This window comes from Anabrus simplex, chromosome 1 (genome assembly GCF_040414725.1).
Source record: "Anabrus simplex isolate iqAnaSimp1 chromosome 1, ASM4041472v1, whole genome shotgun sequence".
NCBI lineage: Eukaryota > Metazoa > Arthropoda > Insecta > Orthoptera > Tettigoniidae > Anabrus > Anabrus simplex.
The window spans coordinates 1,419,484,832-1,419,511,168 of record NC_090265.1 but is presented as its reverse complement, the minus strand read 5'-3'; the positions used below and the strand labels follow the sequence as shown (position 1 = coordinate 1,419,511,168).

General features: G+C 38.9%; 1 protein-coding gene and 1 long non-coding RNA gene across 2 annotated transcripts in view; both read left to right on the top strand.

Annotated features, from left to right (window-relative positions):
* The window catches only part of LOC136879100 (uncharacterized), a 56,034-nt gene extending 52,650 nt beyond the window's left edge, over positions 1-3,384 (top strand). The window contains exon 3 of the long non-coding RNA XR_010860894.2: positions 3,257-3,384. This is a non-coding gene — a long non-coding RNA (uncharacterized lncRNA). The remainder of the gene's footprint in view (positions 1-3,256) is intronic.
* A 15,363-nt stretch (positions 3,385-18,747) lies between these two features.
* The window catches only part of LOC136860000 (peroxidase-like), a 93,221-nt gene continuing 85,631 nt past the window's right edge, over positions 18,748-26,337 (top strand). The window contains exon 1 of the mRNA XM_068225846.1: positions 18,748-18,808. Coding sequence (XP_068081947.1) covers positions 18,748-18,808 — 61 coding nt within the window. The remainder of the gene's footprint in view (positions 18,809-26,337) is intronic.

Sequence of the window (26,337 nt, the reverse complement as noted above, 5' to 3'; positions counted from 1 at the left end):
TATTTTTAAAAGAGATCCCAAACACCAATTTTTAGGTCTGTAATATCTTCAGGTTCTGAGATATAAGTAGCTTCATTAAAGGCATTCAACCCTTTTTTCACCCCTTTTCACGATTCATATTGCGTTTTTCCGAAAACAAAAAAAATACGTGTTTCTTTATTTTTAATGAAGATTCTAAATACCAATTTTTACATCTGCAAACTTTAAAAGTTTGGAGATATAGATTCACTCATTTTAAAAATTCACCCCTTTTTCACCCTCCCATTAATTGGATTTTCCAAAAACAAAAATATACGTGTTTTTTTATTTTTAAAAGAGATCCAAAGTACAAATTTTCAGGTCTGTAATATCTTCAGTTTCTGAGATATAAGTACCGGTATCCTGATTAAAGGCATTCAACCCATTTTTCCCCATTTTCACCCTTTTTCACCCCTCCTATTGGCATTTTCTGAAAACAAAAAATACGTGTTTCCTTATTTTTAAAGATTCTAAATACCAATTTTTACATCTGTAAACGTTTAAAGTTTTGAGATATAGATACACTCATTTTAAAATTTCACCCCCCTTTTCACCCCCTTAGCGAAGGAATATCCAAAAATCCTCTCTTAGCGAGCACCTACATCTTAATATGAATATATCACCAAAATTGCATTTCTTTATGTCGAGTAGTTTTGGCTCGTCGATGATGAATCAGTCAGTCAGTTAGTCAGTCAGTCAGGACAAGTTATTTTATATATATAAATTCTTTTAGAAGTACCCTTCCGAATAGTATTAGTGGAAAAAGTGAGTTTTCGATGTTCATTAATATTTAATATTTTCTATTGTAAGTAGTAGGTACTTCAGCGTTATGAATGTAAACCAATAACATGTACTATTAAATAATAATGGTGTTTACATCGCACTGACTACTTTTACGGTCTTCGGAGACACCGAACTACCGAAATTGTTTCCCGAAGGGGTTATTTAACGGCAAGTTTACCAACACGAGGCTAGCGTATTTAAGCACCTAAAAATGCCACTACTGAGCCGTGATTGAACCCATCAACTTGAATTCAAATGGCCAGCGTTCCACCGTCTGAGCCACTCAGCCCCGTCATGCACTATTAGTTAGTATCTAAGTATTTCATAAATTTGTGTTTTATCCACTATGCAAGTGCACATACATTAAAGGAGTGTAGAAAGAATTGTATGAAAGTCAAACAAATGAATATTATGTCCTCAGGGAAAGGACTTATGAAGATCGATTTCTAAATGACAGACACGAAAATGGAGTAGGTAGAGTATACCAAGTACTTCGGATGAATCTTCTCTCAGGAACGTAATATATCACTGACATATGTGCGGGTATCTAAAATGCAGTATAAAATGGATGTATCAAAATTCAGATCCCAAACTTCTAGGGATGAGAAGAGCAGGAAGTAGTTTTTCCATAGGTTTGAAATCAATAGCCTAAGTACATTTAGAGGTGGTTGAGAATAAAATTGTATGTCCAACCGTCGTCCATTTTCTCTACGGGGTCCGACATGAAATGAGATGAGTCTTCCTAGCGAGTTTCCACGACTGGATTTCCTTCTTCACGTCATCCTCATTAGGAGAGTTAATGAGATGAAATGAATGCCATGATGTATGATAGTAGGAAGGGACAGGATGAAACCAAGTGTCGGAACATAGCCTACTCCTACCGCTTAGCACCAAGGGGGAGTGTTAAAGGCTTAACGTCATCGTCCGACGGACGAATTAGCATCAACAACGTCGTACTCTATGCCCTCACTCCATGTGAACATTACGTGAGATTTAAAATTAAATGCAGGCTTTTAACACGCAATCTAGTAATTAGAAATTGTATACCACCACAGCTCCTACCCTACTGGCCAACATTCCGATGGTTTGAAACGTTTGTTCCGGTCACTTTTATCATCTCTAGAAGTTAGAGTATTAGATCTTGATACACGTTGTATATGTAAGAAATAAAAGTTAAAGCCGAAGAAAGTTAAGTTCCGTATGTAACTCAGGTATTACAAAAATAATGTTTCTGTGTTTTTCGACTGCATTTTGTAAAGGATAAGTCTGCAGTCCAAATTATCAATGCATTTTTATTAATTGAGATCGATTACAATATATAAGAGATATGGATTAAGAACATGTTACTCGTAAACCGGAGGGATGTGGTCATAAAATACACATGGGTAAAGGGATACTAAGATTGTACTGAAGAGAGGAAGACCTAGTCGATGAATTTTGTATGATAAAATTTCAAAAAAGTATACATCGGAAGCACTTTAACTTAACAAAATAATTACCGGGACACTTCGCTCAAAATCACTTGCAGATCGAACGTTTAAGGATACAAGTCTGCAAAAAACAAATATAACATTTCCAATAACAGGCGGAGATTACTGTTTTAAAGAACCCTATAAACATTTTATTGACTAGTGATATCAACATATTGGTGTCCTAGTATTGTAAAATATAAGAGAGCGTATTAGAACATGTGTTACGAGCACTAAGTGTTTGAGAGTCGTGGACTAATAACTTCACCATTGTGATATGTACTTAGTTTATCAGGAATTTTCCTCAGCATACTTATTATTGCAACTCCTTTCTTTGAAATATAATGTTGCTGGGGATGAAGTGAAAGTAATATTCTTCATCTCACTTACTAGCGATTGAACTCGAGTATTTGAAGACATACTCCAAGACCAAACATGCTTTCGATTATTTTGTTTATAAGGTTCTTGACTGCGTTGTGGAAATCTGACCACTAATAAGATGTTTGCCACACTTAAATAGTTTCAAAATAATAGCAGTGATACCAGATAACAGATTTCAGAAAATCACCGTTAATTAACCTTCATTCTAGTTTTCATATGCCGCCTGATGTACCGGTATTCAAGAACTATCAGGCTCATACATCGTAGTATAAACATTGACGTGTTTTCGTTCCGGAATCTCAGTTTCCGTACCTCTGTGCATCCACTTTGAAATAACACTCAAATAAGTTCTGGGTAAGGCCAAAGTAGCTAGAATTCTCCAATACATCGAAGTACATACTTTTACTTTCAATGATAGACTAGTACTTGGATCTGATACTTTTAAGAAAACAATTTTGCTTTGCAATATTTGCTTTCTTGTAGTTTTTAAATCATTTCTCATTTTATAACGGGTATTTTATTTGAACACTGTAATTGATATGCTCCTCAGAACACAGATCTACGACTGTTCGGAACTTACTAATTCATTTTCTACTTCTGATCAGGTGTGTGGCTTTGGCTCTGGTGATTGGTGTAAGTCAACTGGGTGCTGTCTTCGGCAACATGGGAATGGCCGTCAGAATCACCGGAACTTGCGTTTTCCTTGTATCAACACTTGCTATCTGTATTGCGGCCACGGGACTACTGAGTATTGCACTCCCTGATACAGTGGGAATGTCCTTACGGTGAAACCTGTATCGTTGGCAAAATATATTTTCTTTCTTAATAAAGATGATTTTATTATAGACGTTCATCACAGGAAAATACAAATATACACTAAGATATATTTGAGGATAATCTCATCATTAATAACGCTTTAGTCATTTCTACGAAAAGCATTTAAATATAGCTACAACACTGATAAAAGAAAATAGGTAATTTGATAAATAGATTATACCCTTCCGAACTTTTACTCAGATTAAAAGGTGATAATGGATGTTTTCTATTTTAGATTATAAAATGTTACGAATTTATATTCTCCAGGAATATATTTATGATAAACACCATTATAACCTCGGAAATCCATATTTTTATTTTGAGTTTTTCCTACATTGTACGGTAGGATGCTGTAGAGACAAAGAATAATGTAAAAATATATAATTTTGGTTAATATATTAGCTTATACCTTCCATTGTCTTGTAAAAAGACGTCCCATAATTCGAATGAATTCTGTCAAAAGATTAACATCATTTCTTGGCTTTTAATGTAAATGAAATTCCCACGTATCTTGCCGTGAATATTAACAATATAACGAAATTATTTCTGTTAATATTGATAAGTATTACACTCATCCGACAGATGCACTTTTCCATAAAGATTTAGTTAATTATTCTCTCCTGGTTTACGTGTTCAGTCCTCCTTTAGAGATCACATGATTACATTCATGTCTTACGTTTATATAAGTCACGGTTCTGAAGCCAATGCGTTTAATATCCGTTCCCTTTGATAAGATGTAACAGAAACATTGCTTAATTCCAACCTAATAAAAAGCGAATAGTTAATTTCGTAGTGATCACTCTGGAAGTCTATAGGTATACGTGCCATGATTTTCGTGATAGCCCATTGCACATTTTGGTCGCGAAGGATGAGGACGCATAGTTTTATAACGGTACCTTATGTAAAGGTGGAAGTATTTCCTTCGCGGACAAGTGGAGTACGGTACTTTTACGTATGCAATGCGGGTGAACGTTCAGGGGGCTACTCAAGGGTGTCTATAGGGTATGTACTATGCACAATAATACCCTTAAATGTGGACTTCAAATAGAACAGTGTTACTTGTTTTACGTTACATTTGCTGCTTATACGGTTTTCGAAGACGCCGAGGTGGCAACATTTCTTTCCTCAGGAATTCTTTTACTTGGCGGTAAATCTACCCACACGAGACTGGTGTATTTGAGCACTTACAAATATCACCAGACTGAGCCATTGCATACGTTGTCAACATAGGCTCTGAAGCCAGCACTCTATGCTCAGCCACTCACCCTGGCCCAAGAAGGAATATTGGAGGTATTCATTTATGAAATATACAGTTGTCGTCGTCATCATCGTAATCTTTCACCAACTTCAGTTTCCCTGGTGTGATTCACAAGCATACGCGATTTTGCCCGGCCCTTTTATAGTTTCTGCTCTTCCATATCCTTCAATTTTGCTCCCCAATTTTTACAGTCTCCATCTATCCCTTCATTGTCCTTCCCACTGGCATCTTTCCTTTTACTTCTCTGTGGAAGTATTGCCTTGTTGTTCTAGGGGTGTCCATTCTCATCAGTTGTTCGTACCACTGAAGTCTGCACCTTCCTATGATATCAATCAATCAATCAATCAATCAATCAATCAATCAATCAATCAATCAATCAATCAATCAATCAATCAATCAATCAATCAATCAATCAATCAATCAATCAATCAATCAATCAATCAATCAATCAATCAATCAATCAATCAATCAATCAATCAATCAATCAATCAATCAATCAATCAATCAATCAATCAATCAATCAATCAATCAATCAATCAATCAATCAATCAATCAATCAATCAATCAATCAATCAATCAATCAATCAATCAATCAATCAATCAATCAATCAATCAATCAATCTATATATCAATCAATCAATCAATCAATCAATCAATCAATCAATCAATCAATCAATCAATCAATCAATCAATCAATCAATCAATCAATCAATCAATCATATACATTTAAGGCTGTTGCCCTGGTGGTAGACCCCTATCAGATGTTTACTTAGTCTTTTCTGAAATGATTTCAAAGCATTTGGAAATTTATCGAACATTTCCCTTCATAAATTCTTCTAATCCTTAATTCTTCTTTCTATTAATAAATATTTGCCCCAATTTGTCCTCGTGAATTCCAACTTTATCTTCATGTTAATCTTTCCTACCTTTAAAAGCTCCGGTCAAGCTAATTCCTCCACTTATTGTCATTCCACTCCATCTCTCCATTGACTTTCGGAACATACCGCTTAGTCGAACAGCTCGTCTCCTTACACCCAAGTCTTCCCAGACCAAAATGTGCAATATTTTCATAACACTACTTTTTTGTCGGAAAGACACTTGAAGATGACGAAATCGTCGCAGTGTTATTGATAAACCTACGAAAGTCGTATTCCGCGTTAGTCACAGCGATCGAAGGCCGTGACGAAGGAGATTTGACAGTGGAATATGTGACTGAGAAAATTCTGGACAAATATCACAGACGAACCGATGCTGCAGTCTGAACCAGCGATAACTCGGAATTGCGCTTCGTTCAACGGTGGCAGACACATATCTTCAGGGCAATAAAATTGGCTACAATAAAGTAATGAAGTCAAAAAATTGATAAAGAAACTTGCGAGTGCTACTTTTTACGTAACCCAAGGCATTTAAAGCAGTATTGTAGATGGTAAATGGATACAGGACAAAAAATAATCCCGTTCCTGGAGATGATGTATAGATTCTAGAGCAACAGATCACATGACTAATTTCATAAGTTGCTTTTATCTCTCTGCGATCTGAACGATGCAGTTTATCTTCTTTGGCTCAAGAGTGATGGCTGTTGGGGCTGGTAAAAATTATTGCACTGCAAGATGCCTGACAAGAATATTAATAAAATACATTTCAAGGATGTCGTCTATGTTTCACAATTAGACTGTAGTCTAATTCAGTAAAGCGGATAGCCGAGAAAGGCCACGTTGAAGTTGATAAAATACTTAAAATAAGAACTAGGAAATTATTTCAGCAACAGAAATTTACGGAAATTAACTTAGATTCAAGTTAGTGACCATAAAATGTTCAGCGAGTATCACGAGAGAAGCAGTTTATTTACATCCGTGTCATCGAAGATTCATACACTGAGACCCAGGAGCACTTAAACGCTTGGCCAGAGAAAATATAGCCACAGGAGCTTAAAGTTCTTCATGTTCTGAGAAGGTAATATGTTCGAACTGTAGAAAAGGAGAATTAATATCAGCAAAATTTTCAAATAATCAGTGTAGTTTCACGGACTTACTCTCTGCAATTCTTATGCATATCGTTTGTGGATATGTTTAGCAATTTAGGCAGCGTAAAGCGAGAGAGCGCTCGATTGTTAACGCCGCCGAGCTTCATTCAATGGTCCCACATACCAAGAGCAGGGATTCTGCTGTTAAAGTATAAGAATTGTTATTGTATGCGACCTTTTATAGACTGTTATCTGGTCCCGGAGACTTACTATACAGAACATTTCATGTTCTGCATATCTTACACATGTAAGTTAGTTAGTGGATATACATATTTAGCAGTTTAGGTGGCGTTAGCTGGTCAAGTGTTCAATATGTCACGACTTTCTTCGAGGTTTTTCGTAGAAACCGTTACTGCTCGGAATCCTTTCGTCACAGTCCAATATTTAACAGTTGGAAATCTTCCTCGGGAGATTCTCTTGGCTAGTCAGCGGACCGTGGACCGTCTGCCAGGCGCTGGAACTTACTACAAATCACTGTGCGGAGCGCCCAGCTTATCTTCCTTATCTCAAATACGTTTACGTTGTAATATAATTTTTTCACACGAAAACCACTAAGATATTGCAAAAACTATTATTTTTACTATTTTGTTTGTGTGCTTTAGTAAATATTGCAGACCTACTTTAAAACCCAGAATAGTTTAAAAATCATTTTTAAATGCCTCGTTACACCGGAAATGTTAGTATTTACAGTTCCCAATTACTTGAAAGAATGTAACGTATCTACGCTATACACGTACAGATAAAATAAACCAAAGCTCAACAATCAGGAAATGATTTTAACCATAAAAGTCTGAATAAAATACACAAGACTAAATACTGCATGTTGTTACTTTTCCTGAAAATAGTAAGTACTGCACTAACGTTATTGCTTTTTTATTACTAACAAAAGTCAATAATAATAATAATAATAATAATAATAATAATAATAATAATAATAATGGAGCCCTCTTTCACAAAAGTATTTTAAGGCTGTAGTTTATTATCACAAAATATTTCAAAACAAAAGATTAAGAGTTCAATTTCTTAAAGATAATAATAATAATAATAATAATAATAATAATAATAATAATAATAATAATAATAATAATAATAATAATAATAATAATAATAATAAATCTACATAACAAAAATAACATTACTACTAATTTAGGCTTACCTTTCAGGGCTTAATTTTGTTCATTTTCTTCGATTTTTTCCGTGGAGCGTCAGCATGCTCATCCTTAGTCCAGCTTTCAATCACTGACCTCTTGAGTCCTCTCTTTTTATTCAGTTCATTCATTCGAATAAATGAACGAGTTCTCACAAAACACGTAACAGCCAAGTCGTCGACTTCAACTATACTTAGGTCTGATGATGTTTATCAGTTCCTTCATCACTCTTGGGCACTTCCTTAGACCATTTCCGAGAAACCTTTGAAAATCCTTTTCTAGTTCGCAAACAGTGTCGAACCACTGGGGAGATGGATTCATTAGGCCTCCTCTAGACAAAGCCGAGATCCTGTCAGGGTTCCTAATATTAATGCATTTTCCAGTTTTTCCTCCGTAGATGAAGCTAGCGGTGATTCCCTTTCTCGTAACTCGGTATGCAATATACCCCGCCAACATTTTCAATACTTCCTTATTTTCATTATGTAAGCAATCTTCGAGATTGTTCTGCTCAGTAAACTGATCTATTAATGAGTCAACTATACAATTAAAGTCTTCATACTCTGAATCATAAATTTCCAAGTTAGTTTCGATTGATTCTATGGTGTCATTAGTAACAGCACAGTCTGCTCCGTTGAGGACATCTACAGTTAATGTTTCACACTCTTCCCTGTTGCAGTTTGCAGTTTTAATTATGTCATATGCACTTTTGCTCAGTAATAGGGACTTTATTCTCTGGGTAACTGTTGTGGGCAGGAGGTGGCCATACAAAATATACGATATAGCCTTAGCCACAGTGCCAGAGAGAAGTTCGGCAGCTTTTCTTACGTTTTGTTGTTTACTACCAGTTACTAGTAAATGTTGTTCGATTATTTTATGAGTGAATTTTAAGTCCCCAATTTTCTGATACTGTACTAAGTCTACAAAGATGTCTTGCTTGATTGCTTGAGTGAAATCACTGACACCAAAGATATTATAGACTGATATTTACGCGCCAAACAATGCGTAGTGTAATCGGAGGGACGGGCCAGTGACGTCACGACCACGGCAGTCCACTGCGCATCCGTCTCGTGACACCTACCGTCTCTCTTCTAGCTACCGTGAGTCAGAGTGACGTGGTTACGTCAGAGGCCGTGAGGGTCAATGCCAGTCAGTTTCAATTACTGCACTGACACCCGAGTTCGAAAAGGAGGCGGAAATTATTTTTAAAAAGGGGCCCTCAAGGAATTTGACTGCAGAGAGCCAGTGCAAGCAAGTGGTCGTGCAAAGTACCTACAATGAAGGCTATGTTATATCGAAAAGGTATGAAGTAGAACGCCACTACGAAACGAATCATGCTCATTCGCATCAGACTGTTGAAGAGGATGACTGAATAAAAACGGCTGAAAAGTTTTAAATATTACTTTCAGAAACTCAATGAACAGCGAAAGTCACAAAACACTACAACATCGCGCAAATCAAGCATAAAAGTAGATGTTGAATCACGTATTAACGTTTCACTGAATGAATAACGGGAATTTTACTTTTCTTAGTGAAAATTCTGTTGTTCCAAGAAATAGTTAATAGTAGCTTAAACGCTTAAATCCCGCACCTGTGTACGGTCGATCAAAGAAATAATGAGCCCATGGTCTCCCCTACCAAGAGCAGGGATTCTGCTGTTAAAGTATAAGAACTGTTATTGTATGCGACCTTTTATAGACTTTGATTTGGTCCCGAAGACTTACTATACAGAACATTTCATTTCCTCACTGGTACATTTTTCAGAACAAATGAATACATAGATATAGTCTACTCTAATGTTTGTCATGGTAATCCACAGAGACATTTTATCTACATGGGAGGTGAACTATATTTTAATAATAATTAAAAGTAAGTCTGAAAATATTAAATGCGAGGAAAATTTAATTGTTTTTTCTTTGAGCAACTGCACATTGTAACACAAAAAATGTAACGTATCAGTTTTCCTTGAATGTGTAAACATAGGACAATTCAACCATGCCTGTTAATATTGAACGCAGTATAAATGAAACAGGAAAACTTGATGAATAGTTGTTGTTGCTATTATACTGTTTATGAACACTGTACTTCAATCAACATTTTATTGAAAATGGTGCAAGGAAAGCTTCATAGTCGCTTGACTGTGACGTACGCTTGGCATGTAAGTTGTTCGCATTTCACTCAACGGTCACACTGAGGTGGATTCAACGGGTCCCCAGTTCGGCAACTCTGCTCTAGGCAAATGTGAATACCACATAAAAATTTGTCCAGCGGTTATCGAGTTATAATGGTTTAGGCAGCGTTAAGCTGAGCTTCACGAATGCTCATTCCTTACCAAGCACAGGATTTCTACAAAATACGTAAAGACAAGTATTGTGGATTAAATTTTAAAGATAGATATACGGTCCTGAGGAATTTTTGCAGAACTTTATATGCTTTTAACTATTATGCATATATCGTAAGCAGCGCAGGCCGAAAAAGTTTTCGCCTGGCGTCATTTTATTTGAGTTGTTTCGCATAAATCGTTACTGCTCGATCTATCCCATCCGACCTCCCTTGGTCAACTCTTGCTTTTTCCGACTATGACGGTATTAGAGCACTGGAGGCCTAGGGAGTTTTTCATTTTCACGCCCTTCGTGGCCGTTGTCTTTCTTTGACCGATACCTTCATTTCTCGAAGTGTCGGATCCCTTCCATTTTTATCTCTGATTAGTGTTATATAGAGGATGGTTGCCTAGATGTAATTCCTCTTAAAACAAAAATAACCACCACCACCATCACCTTCCTTTGATCACAGTTCAATAATTAATACATGGAAACCTTCCTCGGGAGGTTATTTATGACAACACAAAAACGGCATAACATCCGTTCAGCAATTCCCCAGTTATAACCGGGCGCCAATACATATATACAGCCAGAGGGACACTCAGAAATTCGGCGATTAAAAGACAAGTTAGCCAGAAAAGCCTCAGCTTATATACCCGAGGGGACGGTTCGAGAGGGTTCTGGACTAAATCCTGACACACCCTCTCATTTTTATTGGGTAAACCAAAACTCTAAATGTTTGAAAAAATCATTACCTACAAGAAGCCAGTGATTGGCTAAAAAATATTTACAGAAAATTAGTGATTGGCCAGATTCAAAAAGAGAAAGAAGAGTTGCAAACCTTGAAAAACATAATGACACAAAACTTCTTTAAATCATTAATTCTTTTACCTTGCACCAGAGTGCATTACCTCAGTTTTTGTAACGACATACATGGAAAAAGGTTCCAACTTCTTGACGTAAACCACAACAAAACCAATAAATACAGACAGTATAACTCTATAATTTAATGGTGACATCTTCTGGTCAATGTCCCAACTTCATGGCGTAGCTGTTTCAAGATTTGTATGAGAGAGAGCGTTCTTTAAGGCGCTTCTTTTAAATGTGCGGGGTTGAGGTGTACCACCCGGTACAATAATAATAATAATAATAATAATAATAATAATAATAATAATAATAATAATAATAATAATAATAATAATAATAATAATAATAATATTAATAATAATAATAATATTCTTTGTTGACTTCAAAAAAGTTTATGATTTAATAGCCCGACAGACTCTATTCAACATACTTGAGGAATTTCAAGTCGACGGAAAAACAAGGGAATTGATCAAGCAAACTCTAACAGGCACAACACCGATAGTTAAATTTTTAGGAGAAATTTCAGATCCATTCGAAATTACAACAGGAGTCAGAGAAGGCGATGGATTATCACCACTACTATTCAATCTACTTCTGGAAACAGTGGATCGAGAATGGAAAAATGAAACTAAAGGGATCAATATTGGTAGACTTCTCAAAAACAACAGTCGCCTTGATTGCCTCGTCTTTGCAGATTACTTGGCAATTCTCTCCAACAACAAACATGAAGCACTCCAGTCAGTAGATAAACTTCATGAAATAGCGGCAAGAACAGGTCTGCAAATTTCGTATGAAAAGACAAAGTATATGGAAGGTACAAAATCGGGATTTAACAAGCATCCACTAATCACTAGATATGGGAAAATCTCCCAAGTAGATAAATTCATATACCTAGGCGAAATTATACAAACAAACGGGATAAATCAGCAAGCAAACAAAGAAAGAATTACAAAAAAACATACAAAATTGTCTGAGGCAGATACAACAAAAAATCTATATCCCAAAACGCAAAATTACGACACTACAACACAGTTGTAAAACCAGAAGCCCTTTATGCATCAGAAACGCTGATAATTGGTGGCAGATCACAAATAAAAAACACCGAAAAACAAGAGAGGAAAATTCTCAGGAAAATTCTAGGACCTAAATGCGAAAATGGCATTTTGATGAAAAGGACATCACAGAAAATCTATCAAGTAACAGAAAAAATAGCAGATACCATTAGAAAAAGAAGATTAAAATTCTATGGTCACCTGATCAAGATGGATAACAATAGGCTAACATAAAGACAAATCTCGCAGTATCTTTAAAAATTCACAACAGCTGGCTTACGGAAATAAACAAAGATCTTCAGGGAATAAGAATAAATGAAGATATCATAAAAGAAAGAAAAAATTCAGAATTCTCATAAACAAACACGCACTTGCTGATCAACCTAAACTACAAGCTACAGGATGGACGGAAGAATGCAAAAAGAAGCACATCGAAAGGATGAAGAGATTTTGGAAAGACAAGAAGAAACGTTGTGCTAAATAAGTTCACAAGCGCTCCTTAGTTGGGCATAACGGATCAAAAAAATAATAACATGATAATACATCATTACTATAGACCGAACGCCCTTCAGCGTTCATTTTGCAAGCTTCTGTGAATTTACTAAAAGTCATCACAATCCTCTGTTTGCAACTAGTGCTGTGGCCTCATGTAGTTCTATACTTCTTATCTTTAAATAGGTAGAAACTATAAGTCTAGCCGTCGTCCTCTTGGTACCTCTCCACTTCTCTTACCCTCCATAACAGAGTCCATTGTTCTTTTAGGAAACCTATCCTCCTCCATTCGCCTCACATGGCTCCAACACCAAGCCGGTTTATGCGTACAGCTTCATCCATCGAGTTCATTCCCAACTTAGCCTTTATCCTTTCATTCCGAGTACCCTCCTGCCATTGTTCCTAACTGTTTGTACCAGCAATTACTTTCGCTACTTTCATGCCTGTTACTCCTAACCTATGAATAAGATATCCTGAGTCCACCCGGCTTTCGCTCCCGTAAAGCAAAGTTGCTCTGAAAACAAGCCGATGTAAAGATAGTTTTGTCCGGGAGCTGACTTCCTTCTTACATAATACTGCTGATCGCAACTGCGAGCTCATTACCTTTACTGCACCTTGATTCAATCTCACTTACTATATTTCTATCTTGGAAGAACCCACACATCCTAAATACTTGAAATCATCTACCTCTTCCAGCTTTATATCACCAATCTGACATTCGTTTCTCTTGGATTTCTTACCTACTGACATCAATTTTGTCTTCGGAAGGCTAATTTTCAAACCATACTCATCGCACCTATTTTCAAGTACAAGATATTAGATGCAGGCTTTCGGCACAATTTGCTATCAAGACCAAGTAGTCAGCAAAGGCCAGACTCCTTACTACATTTCCACCTAACTGAATCCCTCCCTGCCACTTTATACCTTTCAGCAGATGATCCAAGTAAACTACGAACAACAAAGGTGAAAGATTACAGCCTTGTCTAACCCCTGTAAGTACCCTGAACCAAGAATTCATTCTACCATCAATTCTCAGTGCAGCCCAATTGTCAACATAAATGCCTTTGATTGAGTTTAATAATCTATCCTTAACCCCGTAGTCCCCCAGTATGGCGAACACATTTTTCCTCGGTACTCTGTCATATGCTTTCTCTAGACCTACGAAACATAAAAATAACTGTCGATTCCTCTCGTAGCATTGTTCAGTTACCTGGCGCATACTGAAAATCTGATTCTGACAGCCCCTCTGTGGTCTGAAACCACACTGGTTTTCATTCAACTTCCTCTCAACCACTGATCACACCCTCCCCTCCAAGATAACAGAGAATACTTTCCCTGGTATACTAATCAATGAGATACCTAGTTAGTTGTTGCAATCCTTCCTATTCCCTTGCTTATAGATGGTGCAATTACCGCTTTTGTCCAATCTGAAGGTACCTTACCAACACTCCATGCTAATCTTATTACTTTATGAAGCCATTTCATTGCCTTCCCCCTATACTTCACCATTCCAGGTATAATTTCATCTATTCCTGCTGCTTTATGACAGTGGAGTTTATTTACCATTCTTTCCACTTCCTCAACCGTAATTTCACCAATATCAACCTCCTTACCATAAGCTCGGTTGTTCGCGACACCAACAAGAAGATTTCCTTTTACTTGAGAAGATTTTCAAAATATTCCCTCCACCTGTCCAGTGATTCCCTAGGATCTATTATGAGTTCATCTGAATTACCCACAGCACTGTTCATTTCCTTTTTCCCTCCCTTCCTAAGATTCTTTATAACCATCTAGAAAGGTTTACCTGCTGCTTGACCCAGCCTTTCCAGGTTGTTACCAAACTTCTCCCACGACTTCGTTTTGGATTCAACAACTATTTGTTTTGCTCTGTTTGCTTCATCTACGTACAATTCCCTGTCTGCATCAGCCCTTGTTCGGAGCCATTTCTGAAAAGCCTTGTTTTTACGTTTACAGGCTGCTCTCACTTCATCATTCCACCAAGATGTTCGCTTTTCCCCATCTTTACACACAATTTTTCCTAGGCATTCCCTTGCTGTTTCTACTACAGCATCCCTGTATGCCACCCATTCTCTTTCTATATCCTGAATCTGCTTACTGTCTACTTTTCGAAACTTCACACTAATCTTATCACGTACTTCTAATTCCCTCGTCCTGGAGATTTTCTATCCTTAACCGTTTGCAGAATGATTTCACTTCCTCTATTCTAGGCCTAGAGATCCTTAGTTCCCTACAGATCAGATAATGGTCTGTGTCATCAAAAAATCACCGGAAAACCCGTACATTCGTAATAGATTTCCTGAATTTCAAGTCGGTTAAGATATACTGTAGTCTATTATGGATCTGGTACCCCTACCCTCCCATGTGTAGCGGTGAATAGCCTTTTGCTTGAAGAATATATTCGTAACTGCCAAACCCATACTAACACAGAAGTCCAGCAAACGCTTCCCATTCATATTATCTTCCATACCTTCCCTACATTTACCAACCACCCTTTCGTATCCTTCAGTTCTATTTCCAGCTCTCGCATTGAAATCGCTCATTAGCACTATCCTATCCTTGCTGTTGACCCTGACTACGATGTTACTCAATGCTTCATAAAACTTATCAACTTCATCCTCATCTGCACCCTCACATGGTGAATACACTGAGACAATTCTCGTCCTAATTCCTCCAACTGCCAAATCTACCCACATCATTCGCTCATTTACGTGCCTAACATAAACTATGTTGCTTGCAATAATAATCCTGATGAACAGCGCTACCCCATCCTCAGCCCTTCCCTTTTTAACACCCGTCGAGTACACTTTATAATCTGCTATCTCTTCCTCGTTATCTCCCTTTACCCGAATATCATTTACTCCTAGCACATCCATATGCATCATCTTTCCTGACTCAGGCAGTCCTTTCTTCCATGAGCCCCTTTAATATTGATAGCTCCCCATCGAATTCCATTTGGCTCGCGAAGTTGTTTCCAAAGAATCACTCGCCTGTCAAATGGGAGTGAGACTCCGTTACTTCCATAGGTCCGAGGCTTGCTTAAAAATGTTCTGAGCTCGGTAAATTCAGGAATCAGGATGCTACTCTACTTACACATAGTTCAAGTGAGGATCTCTGCTCTAACGGGTTAAGGACCACCGGTGGATTGCATTGTCCTAGCCGCCTAAGCACAAGGAGGGCCATGACTCAGAATATGTACGAGATGCCCACTCGCATTCCGTAGCAAGCTGGTATCCCGACTCTCCGGTCACTTACTAGGCCACTCAGCCGTAGCTCATGGTTTGCGAACTAGGACGTGACTACACACCATGAACCATTAATAATAATAATACTAATAATAATAATAATAATACTAATAATAATAATAATAATAATAATAATAATAATAATAATAATAGATAGATTGATTGATTGGATTGATTGACCGCATGTGGCATCGGGAAGGGCCAGGTGCAGGTTTCTCTTTGACGCCGATGAGTGACCCGTCCACCTGGGCGTATTATGCTAATAATAATGAGGTAGGTCAAACCCGGTGATGGCACGTAGCCTAGTCCTGTCGAACAACACCAAGGTGTTTGCTCAAGACTTAACACCTTCCTCCGATGGACGGATCATCATCAACAGCGCCATATGCCCTCACTCCATATAAACACTGTGGAGAGGTTCGGAATTGAACACAGAATTTTGGCATGCTATCTACAGATCAGAAATTGTATACCATTGCCTCTCCTATCCAGCCAGCCAACATTCTGGTAGTCAAATTTTCTTTCCACCAACGGGACTTGAACCAGCTAACTGTGGAGTCAAACTATATAGAAACTTGATGTCTGAACGGTCACGACCACCAGGTGGGAATAATAATAATAATAGTAATAATAATGTTATGTATTTACGTCTCACTAACGTATTTTTAGCTCAGATATATCTCCGGTGAGGTATAGCGTTGTCAGTGCTGAATACCTCCTTACATGGGCTAGAGCAAGTCCGTTGCTTTCATAGATCTGTCTCAGTCTCATCCTTGGCTTTGGCAATACGAAAGTGACTGAGGTATGAGCAACGCTGTGATGAATGGTGAGATAGTGTTGCTTATAGGGTCGGTTAGCGCATGCACTTCAGTGGGCATAGCAGACTAGTATGTAACAGCACCATCTGTCTCGGCGAGGGAAACTACTCGAAACTGCTACACGCCTCATTTCCCCGCCACACGTTTTCAGTGACAGCTCATGGTGGACCTGCTGGGGGATACAACCAGCCTTCGACATTCAACTTTTACGGTTTTCAGGGGCAAAAATGTGCCAGAATTTTGCCCTGTGCCGGTAAATCTACCTACACGGAACTGGTGAACTTGAGCATTTTCAAACACCATTGGACTGGACCGGAATCGAACCTGCCAACTTGCGCTTTGAACACCAGTGTCAACCGTCTGAGCCACTCAGCCCATGCTGTTATAGGCCTGCTGTTGATTAACATACTAGTTTGCCCGGTATATAGGCTATCATCAACGCTGAGTACCGGTTCCCCTTTCTGGCCGAGGTAGAACTCCGCCTGGTGTAGGTCAGTCAACACATAATTAGCGGTATGTTGCAACTATTATCTGCTGAGAGCCCCTATGACACCGCGTAGCAGCGCGCTCGTCAGCTGAACTAAATAAAGAGTACTGACCTCGTCAAGGCCATCATCTGTCACCATGTGCTGAGCTTTACCACTCTACAACCTGATGTGTCGTCTAGAGCGAGACTAGGGAACAGAGGTTCCGAGTTATCGTGACTTTCCTGAAAAGCGGTTACATTTCTATACTACAGGCAAATTTTGAAAAGTTAACCCTCTCCTGCCCAATGTGACTTTGAAGTCACACATCATTCTGTACACATTTTCTACTGTTAGAATGCAATTGAGCCACTACTTCACAGTGTAACTTTCAAGTTACAGTATGGCTGTGTGATTTTCAACTGTTTATAGTTTAATAGTTATATGCATAAGCCACCAGGAAGCGCCAAATGTATGGTTGGGAGCATTTCCCAGGCACATGGCGGATAGCTAGTTTTACAATTATGTTTTGTGTTATTACTAACAAATTATATGCATAAAAAATATAGAAACCAAAGGTAAGCATCTTGAATATTTTATGAGACTGTTATTTTATAAATTAGTCAATTTTCACATATCAGAACATTACTGCCCAGTGTGACCTGGAAGTCACAAACCTAATTTTTGAAAATCAAAAATGAAAATTCAATAAAAACTGCATTTATGTGTAGTTTACAACATATTTACTTAGTATGTGGCAGAGAAAATTTTTTAAAACACAACAAAATAATTTGGGCAGTAGAGGGTTAAGTTAGTATCTTTGTTTGTCAAAATAGTCAGCATGAAGATATCTAGAATTCACTTATATGACTTGAGAATCTAAGTAAGCTGGACTATGATGTTGTTTTATTTAGATACTGTAATTGATTTAAGGGAATAAATGCTCTTAATATACATTAAATGTCAATATCTCCATCCACACCCATTTCCTCTCTGATGGCCTTTTACCAAATGGCAATGTGAAGAACTATCCTAGACAGAAGTAGTCACACCTTTAGCCTTTGTCAGTTATCGCCTATGTTCTGAACATTACGACCTACCACTGGATGCGCCAGAATAGTGAAGATTCATTCACTCAAAGAAGGCTTAACAGATCATAAATGATGAACATCACCGCATTGTTCTTTTAATTTATATTTGGTGCCAATATCAGCTTCCCAGACTTTCTCGTTTCCTCAGTATCGCTGTGGAAGGTGACGGAAGTCAAGGATGAATGTAGTTCGAACACATGCTGGTAGTTCAACATTGCAAATACGACACTATCACTTCGCTGAAATAAAAGTTTCTTTAATAAATACAAAATGTGGTCATGAGACGTTAATTTATTTTTCTTGTAAAGGGGAGAACACAGCCTACATTCTGAAATAATATCCTACTTCTGCTTTTCCGTCAATTCCTTAGTACCATTATTGTTAGTATTAGGCGACTCTTGACCACACGATACCTCGTAATCTGCAGGCCTTCGGGCTGAACAGCGGTCGCTTGGCAGGCCAAGGCCCTTCAAGGGCTGTAGTACCATGGGGTTTGATTTTGGTTTGGTTCCCCAACCTCAGACTCATCTGGTGTCACTTCCAGCAGGTAAAAAGTTCATGTTTTCTCACCATCGCTGTGAAATTTAGACGTACATAGGGATTATAGAATATATTAATGGCAACGTTTTTCATTTCACAACATGAGGGTGCACTTAATATTGAAATTAATATTACGAAATACATACCCAAGGAGCTTCGTCAGGATGCTTGACGTTAAGAATTGACAGTATTGGGCCATGAAATATAGGAGAGGATGGTTACCTAGTTGTACTTCCTCTTAATACCACCACCACTACTTGAATTATAGCGAAACGCTCCTTTTAAAACGAATTCAATCGTAAAGGTATAGCTAGTTACTAACATGGTTCCGAACTCTTATGAAGGTTTAATTAAAATGTGACTGGAAAACAGCCATGTTCTCACATGCTGGCGAAGCGAGGACAGCAAACCTTCAAAACCTCTTCACTCTCGAAGTAGTGATATATTACTACAAGTGTGATTTCTGGCTTAATTTCAAAGTAACATGGTAGTAATGACATAAGAAGTATTCGTAATAATCTGTGTTTTGTTAATCAATTTTTGTTTATTTATCCTATACGTATTAATTAAGTGGGCGTCGTTGTTAAAATATATTGAAACTATTAAAGTACGATTATTTCAATATCAATTCATTCTGTTCTCAAGTAGTGTTAACTACTGGCTCTAAATAAGTGTAAATGTTAGAGATTCAAATTTTAGCTAACTGCACTTACAAAGAAAACATATTACAATTTCTTTCAAGTATCAAGACACCTATTACAGTTCTTAATTATGATTAATAATAAAACATAAAACAGGCATGGTGGCATAATATGGCCATGACCGAGCGAGTTGGCCGTGCGGTTAGGGGTGTGCAGCTGTGAGCTCGCATTAGGGAGATAGTGGGTTCGAACTCCAGTGTCGACAGTCCCGAAGATGGTTTTCCGTGGTTTCGCACATCACATCATCCAAATTCTGGTACTGTTCCTTAATTAAGGCCACGGCCGTTTCCTTCCTCTCCAACGTCGCCATAAGACCTATCTGTGTCGATACGACGTAAAGTAATTTGTAAAAATTAAAAAAATAAAAATATGGCGGTGAGTCAATCTGCCAAAATAAAATGTAAACTCCTCCTTATTAAAACCAATGACTTCGTCGAAAAGACAGTAATGTAAAAATGTACCCACTGTACCAGAAGTAAGAGAGATAGGAACGTTTTGAGTAGTTTGTAAACGGTAATTATTTCTAAGCAAACCATAAAACTATACATCAAGAAGCTACTTTTAGAATAATTTATGAAAGGCCTAATATAACATGCATTGACAGTTCTTCGTGATACTGGTTACAAGGTCTGAGTGGCAGAAGACTTCAGTAGCTGAAGGTCTCTCACTTGATCTACACTTCCCTACATTATAGGTTCGTAAATAGATATTCGTTTCTGAAATGCGTCCGACATATTGGACTACCGAAGAAGCTTATAACTTATATAGAGGAACATGGTTTACTATAACACGATCGGTCGCTTGGTACGCCATGGCCCTTCAGGGCTGTTGCGCCATGGGATTGTTTCGGTTTGGCTGTAATGTAACACCATTTTAATATTTATACAGAAATATGGACGGGTAAGTGAGTTAATTCCAACTACAGAATCGCATGTATAACAACCTACGGGAGCCCCTGAAATTTTAGAGGTACCTTCCTAACATAGACTCCATGGCTTCACCTGCAATTTCAATTACCTTTTCAACCAGACCTAAACGCTTTCTCTAACTCCGTCCCCATACTGTTTTAATATCTATGTTGTGTAATTGGTTAGTTAGTTTTTCTTACAATGAATGTTGCAGTAAAGAATTCCGGCAGAGTCAGTTGGCTGTTATATTACGTCCATTGTTTGAAGATTTACTGGAAAGTTAAAGATTACCTTTCAGTTAAATTTTAGTAGTCCAAGGTATTTTTAGACATCAGCGGTTCAAGGTACGTTTTAATAATTATAAACTTTCTGCGATTCATCTCAGTTATTTATGGGGTTTCTTCTAGCTCAATTTAGATTTTGATCGGGAATTTATGACCGAATGGTCTTCCTGACATTAGCTTACGTCAGTTTTATGGAAAAGTTTCAATGTAGAATTTACTGGGATTTGAACCTGGTGGAAAACCAGGCAGTAAGTAACTATAGCATTAATAGTTTACAATTTTAATAATAATAATAATAATAATAATAATAATAATAATAATAATAATAATAATAATAATAATAATCTGAGCCTTACAGGACGCGTCCCCAGGTGGCGAATACAGAGAACTTGTGTATTGCTGGTTTCATAACCAATAGGACCTGCGATCAACTGGTAGCACTACTTCTGTGGCCTCCATAATGCTGGGACATTCTCGGTCCAGGGGACTTAAATATGGAAGTCCCAAACTCAGGGTAAAGAGCGAAGACCTTAATGACGTCTACGGTGGAGAAGAGGGACTTTGGTACAGTGTAGGTGGCAGAAGAGGCCGCCCAGTATTCGTGGGCAGACATCAGTTTTTATCAGCAGTCTGATACGAAGCGGATGGCCGCCAACGACGTCTGTACCCAATGTTATGGGCGGGTGATTTCTCGCCCGATGTCGGGCTAGAGTAACAGGTCGATCGGTTATTTTTTGTCGCAGACAAACGCCACCAGCTGCCCGGATGGAATAACAACACTTACGTAGAGAGCGAATCAACAATAATCAAGTGATCCACCACTCACCTCGGGTTCGTACCCGCCAGCTAAAATCAACCACGAGCTTAGCATGACGGAAACAAGCGATAGAACAACTACCTTAGGCCCCAGCCGATAAGAGCGAAGGAAAACCTGGTCATTCGGATTCTGGGGGCTCAGATCATCAAGCAGTTAAGAGTCGGTCGGAGCTCCCCAAAACTCGTCAAAACGAAAAGAACACTATTGAGACACTCAACATACAGGCGCTGACCAAAATATGGAAACTCAAGAAAAACCTAATGACCTACGATCGAATCGGAATCCAGTTCGAACCCCACTGTCAGCATCCCTGAAGATGTTCGTGGTTTCCCATTTTAACACTAGGAAAATGCTGGGGTTGTATCTTAACTGAGGACCCTTTCTGCAAAACTAGCTTCATGTAAAAACGTTTTTCCCAGAAAACAGTCTTTTATTTTACAGACAAATGAAACCTTTTTTTTTTAAGCAGCAAAGTCTATGCAGGTTTTAACATGTTTTAAGCCGGCTCTACGGTTTAGGGGTAGCGTGCCTGCCTCTTATCCGGATTCCACGTCAGGGAATTTTACCTGGGTCTGAGGGCTGGTTCGAGATCTACTCTTACCGAGCTCGATAGCTGCAGTCGCTTAAGTGCGGCTAGTATCCAGTATTCGGGAGATAGTGGGTTCATTTTTTTTTGCTAGGGGTTTTACGTCGCACCGACACAGATAGGTCCTATGGCGACGATGGAATAGGAAAGGCCTAGGAGTTGGAAGGAAGCGGCCGTGGCCTTAATTAGGGTACAGCCCCAGCATTTGCCTGGTGTGAAAATGGGAAACCACGGAAAACCATCTTCAGGGCTGCCGATAGTGGGATTCGAACCTACTATCTCCCGGATGCAAGCTCACAGCCACGCGCCTCTACTCGCACGGCCAACTCGTCCGGTAATAGAGGGTTCAAAGCCCCTGTCGGCAGCCCTGGAGATGGTCTTCCGTGGTTTCCCATTTTCACACCAGGCAAATGCTGGGGCTGTACCTTAATTAAGGCCACGGCCGCATCCTTCCCACTCCTAGACCTTTCCTGTCCCATCGTCGCCATAAGACCTATCTGTGTCGATGCGACGTAAAGCCAACAGCAAAAAAAAAAAAAAAAAAAAAGGTAGTAGCGAGATTTACTCAGCTTACCTGATTACAACACAGAAGCTATCTGACGTGAGATAGCGGCCCCGGTCTAGAGACCCAAGAAGAACGGCTGAGGGGATTCGTCATGCTGACCACATGACAATTCGTAATCTGAAGGCCATCGGGCTGAACATTGGGCGCTTGGTAAGGACTTGAGTTTGATGGGAGTGAATGCCATTAGAATGACAGCATGAGAATGCGAGGATGTGTGATGCAGTGACTTGACAGCATATGCATGAGTATGAATGTGTGGAAATAGCACAACTTTACATTGTGAAGTCAAGCTTTGCTATTATCATATACAGTATATAATCTGTAATTATCATATTTTATCGTGCATTGTATGTGAGCATGAATGAGTGAATGGTAGGTTATATCAGGGTCTTGTCACCTAGGGTTTAGATCAGTTCAGGCCGACTGCCCAGTGCTCTGGAAGGGTCCAATCAATTTACAGTATATTCTGTTACTTATTGTTGTTGCTATTTTGCTTTAAGTCGCACCGACACAGATAGGTCTTATGGCGACGTTGGGAGAGGAAAGGCCTAGGAATGGGAAGGAAGCGGCCGCGGCCTTAATTAAGATACAGCCCCAGCATTTGCCTGGTGTGAAAATGGGAAACCACGGAAAACCATCTTCAGGACTGCCGACAGTGGGGTTCGAACCCACTATCTCCCGGATGCGAGCTCACAGCTGCGCGCTCCAAACAACAACGGCAACTCGCCCGGTTTCTGTTAGTTAAACCAGTGGGCGGGATACCTCCACCCAACCTGCAGTCAATTATTATTATTATTATTATTATTATTATTATTATTATTATTATTATTAGGCTTTCATTCTCCACCCCGATGAGATGGGGTGGGCAATCTAAAGGGCAACACCCTTTCTCTGGCCAAGAGATGCGGGCGGGTTAAGGAGTTGTGGTCGAGAAGGGAGACGGGTAAAAGGATATGAAGAAATGAACGAGATGGAGAAGGGATTGGGCATCTTTGCTACTTTCATTTATTTACTAGCAAATGTACCCCTGCTTCGCCACGGTATTCTACATCGTATATGGTTTTCTCCGTAAATTACTGTAAAGGCAGTGAGTAAGGTTACAGTAAATTGCATGTCACTTAGCGCTATCCAAGAAACAAAACAGGGAGGACACCATACGTTGTTTCCGATGTAAAGTAGGCTTTAGGGAAGTTTTGTTGATAATGGCAGGCCACTTTTCCTACTGCCAATCACAATCGAGTTCCGGAGTTTCTACTATGACGTCAGGCTCACTTGGCAACTGCCATTCGCAGTAGAGATGGAGAGTTTTCATTATAAAGTGAGGCAACATTTCCTAAAGCCAGTCACAATCGAGCTGGAGAGATTTTATTATAATCGAGAAATGCACCGCTATTTAACGTATCAACAATCCAGACACGAATATACGTCATATGACAAAAGTTGTAGTTCTCTCCAACTTGAACGGCGATTGTGCTACCTGTTTTGTGATATGATCTACCGTTTAGCCACAAACTACCCCGAAACGAAGGTCTACACAGTCATTAAAAAGCAACCATATTACAATAATTTTCGGGGTCAAAAGTTATTCATTTGAACATCTTGGAATTTTTCCTAAACAAAACCGTGTCTACGTTTCGGCATTAGCACTCGCATACATACGGAGTAATTAGGGAAGAAAGTACTGTAGTACCGTTAACGAAGTTGAAATTAATAGAAACTATGGTTATAACTGGAGCCAGCCATATAGGACAAATACGGAAATACCAAGTGGATGTATTGGAAAATAAAATGTCCCTCACTAAATTGTGATGGTATGAGTTACGGTAAAAGAAAGCGGTAACAAAGAATAAATTTAGACGGAGGGATTCTTAGGTAAACATAAAAGAAAACGACATATGGTGCTATTACTTAAGCATGGAGAGGCAAGGCAGAGGCAAGAAATCAAAGCGGAAAAACAGAAGTTGAATACAAATACAGTAAAAGTAATATCAAATGCCAGAGAACACCTTACGGTGTGAAATAATGGGCTACACTCCGCGGTACTGCTCAAATATTCACAACGCCCCATAGTGTTATTCGAGGACGATTGTAATCTTCAACGGTACTTCACCAATATGCCGCAGGATGGCCGATTGACGTCTCTCGCGCTTTCTACCCAAGGAACAACCGCAAGTTTACAGGAATGATGACGAAAATGGCAATACGGTACTTCCCTGCTGGCAGGCAGAGACGCTGCCATGGTAACCTGTAGGTACGTTGTCAGTCTATTGGTCACTCAATGCAGAGCATGAGACCCGCAGAAAATAGTAATTTTCTCCGACTTTTGAAGAGTAAGCGAATTTATGTATCGTACATAACAAAAGTTGTTTACGATGATGGAATGTTTCTCACACAGTACACGGATTTTGCAGAAAATCAACAGTATCAGAGAAAATGAATAAAAACCTGTTCTGGCTTTCCTATAAATCCCCGTCTATTCGGAGATTTTAAAATCATATGCATATCAAAACCTTCTCCGGGATGAGTATATACCAGGCAAGTGGGCCGTGCGGTTAGGAGTGCGCAGCTGTGAACTTGCATCCGGGAGATATTGGGTTCAAACCCCATTGTCGGCAGCCGTAAGATGGTTTTCCGTGGTTTCCCATTTTCGCACCAGGGAAATGCCAAGGCTGTACGTTAATTAAGGCCACGGCCGATTCCTTCCCACTATTAGGCCCTTCCTATCCCATCGTCGCCATAAGATCTGCCTGTGGTGGTGCGACGTAAAGCAAATTGTTGGAATGTGTATACCCTAAATATGAAGTTTGCTCGAGAGCTATCCAGCCGTGAGGCAGGAACAAACAGACAGACATGAAAAATAAAAACCACTGATACGGTGTTGAGTTGACCTAAGACGGATAAATATCTGATAAATTGGCAAAACACACGAAATTACAGACAGCGGAACCCTACAATAGATAAACATGGACACCCTTATAGGCTAAAAGCAGACCTTTCTTTCGAGAGTTACTGTCTTGAAATTGTAGGATATATAGACAAATGCATTTCTTTTTTTTTTTGCTAGGGGCTTTACGTCGCACCGACACAGATAGGTCTTATGGCGACGATGTGATAGGAAAGGCCTAGGAGTTGGAAGGAAGCGGCCGTGGCCTTAATTAAGGTACAGACCCAGCATTTGCCTGGTGTGAACATGGGAAACCACGGAAAACCATCCTCAGGGCTGCCGATAGTGGGATTCGAACCTACTATCTCCCGGATGCAAGCTCACAGCCGCGCGCCTCTACGCGCACGGCCAACTCGCCCGGTCAAATGCATTTCACCATTAGACATCTCTTTTAGTGTTCTACATATCTGGTCCTATGACATTTTCTCGTATCTCCTGTATTTATAGGTTAAATTGAGTTAGAAGCATTGAATATGGTGAAATTTGGTACACTTTTCACATATTTCCTTATTTGTTTTTGATACTCGTGTGACAGCTGGAATCATAAAGTTTGGCTAACATATGGCCACTGATCGTGTGAATTTGCGTGCCTAATGTGATCATTCTATCTTTCTATCTTTCAAACGATAACATATAGTATAAAAAGTACAAAATTAACTTGAAATCGAGAAATACAGCTATATTTAACGTATAATGGGTAGAGATACGACACAAAGTCATAGAACCAAAGT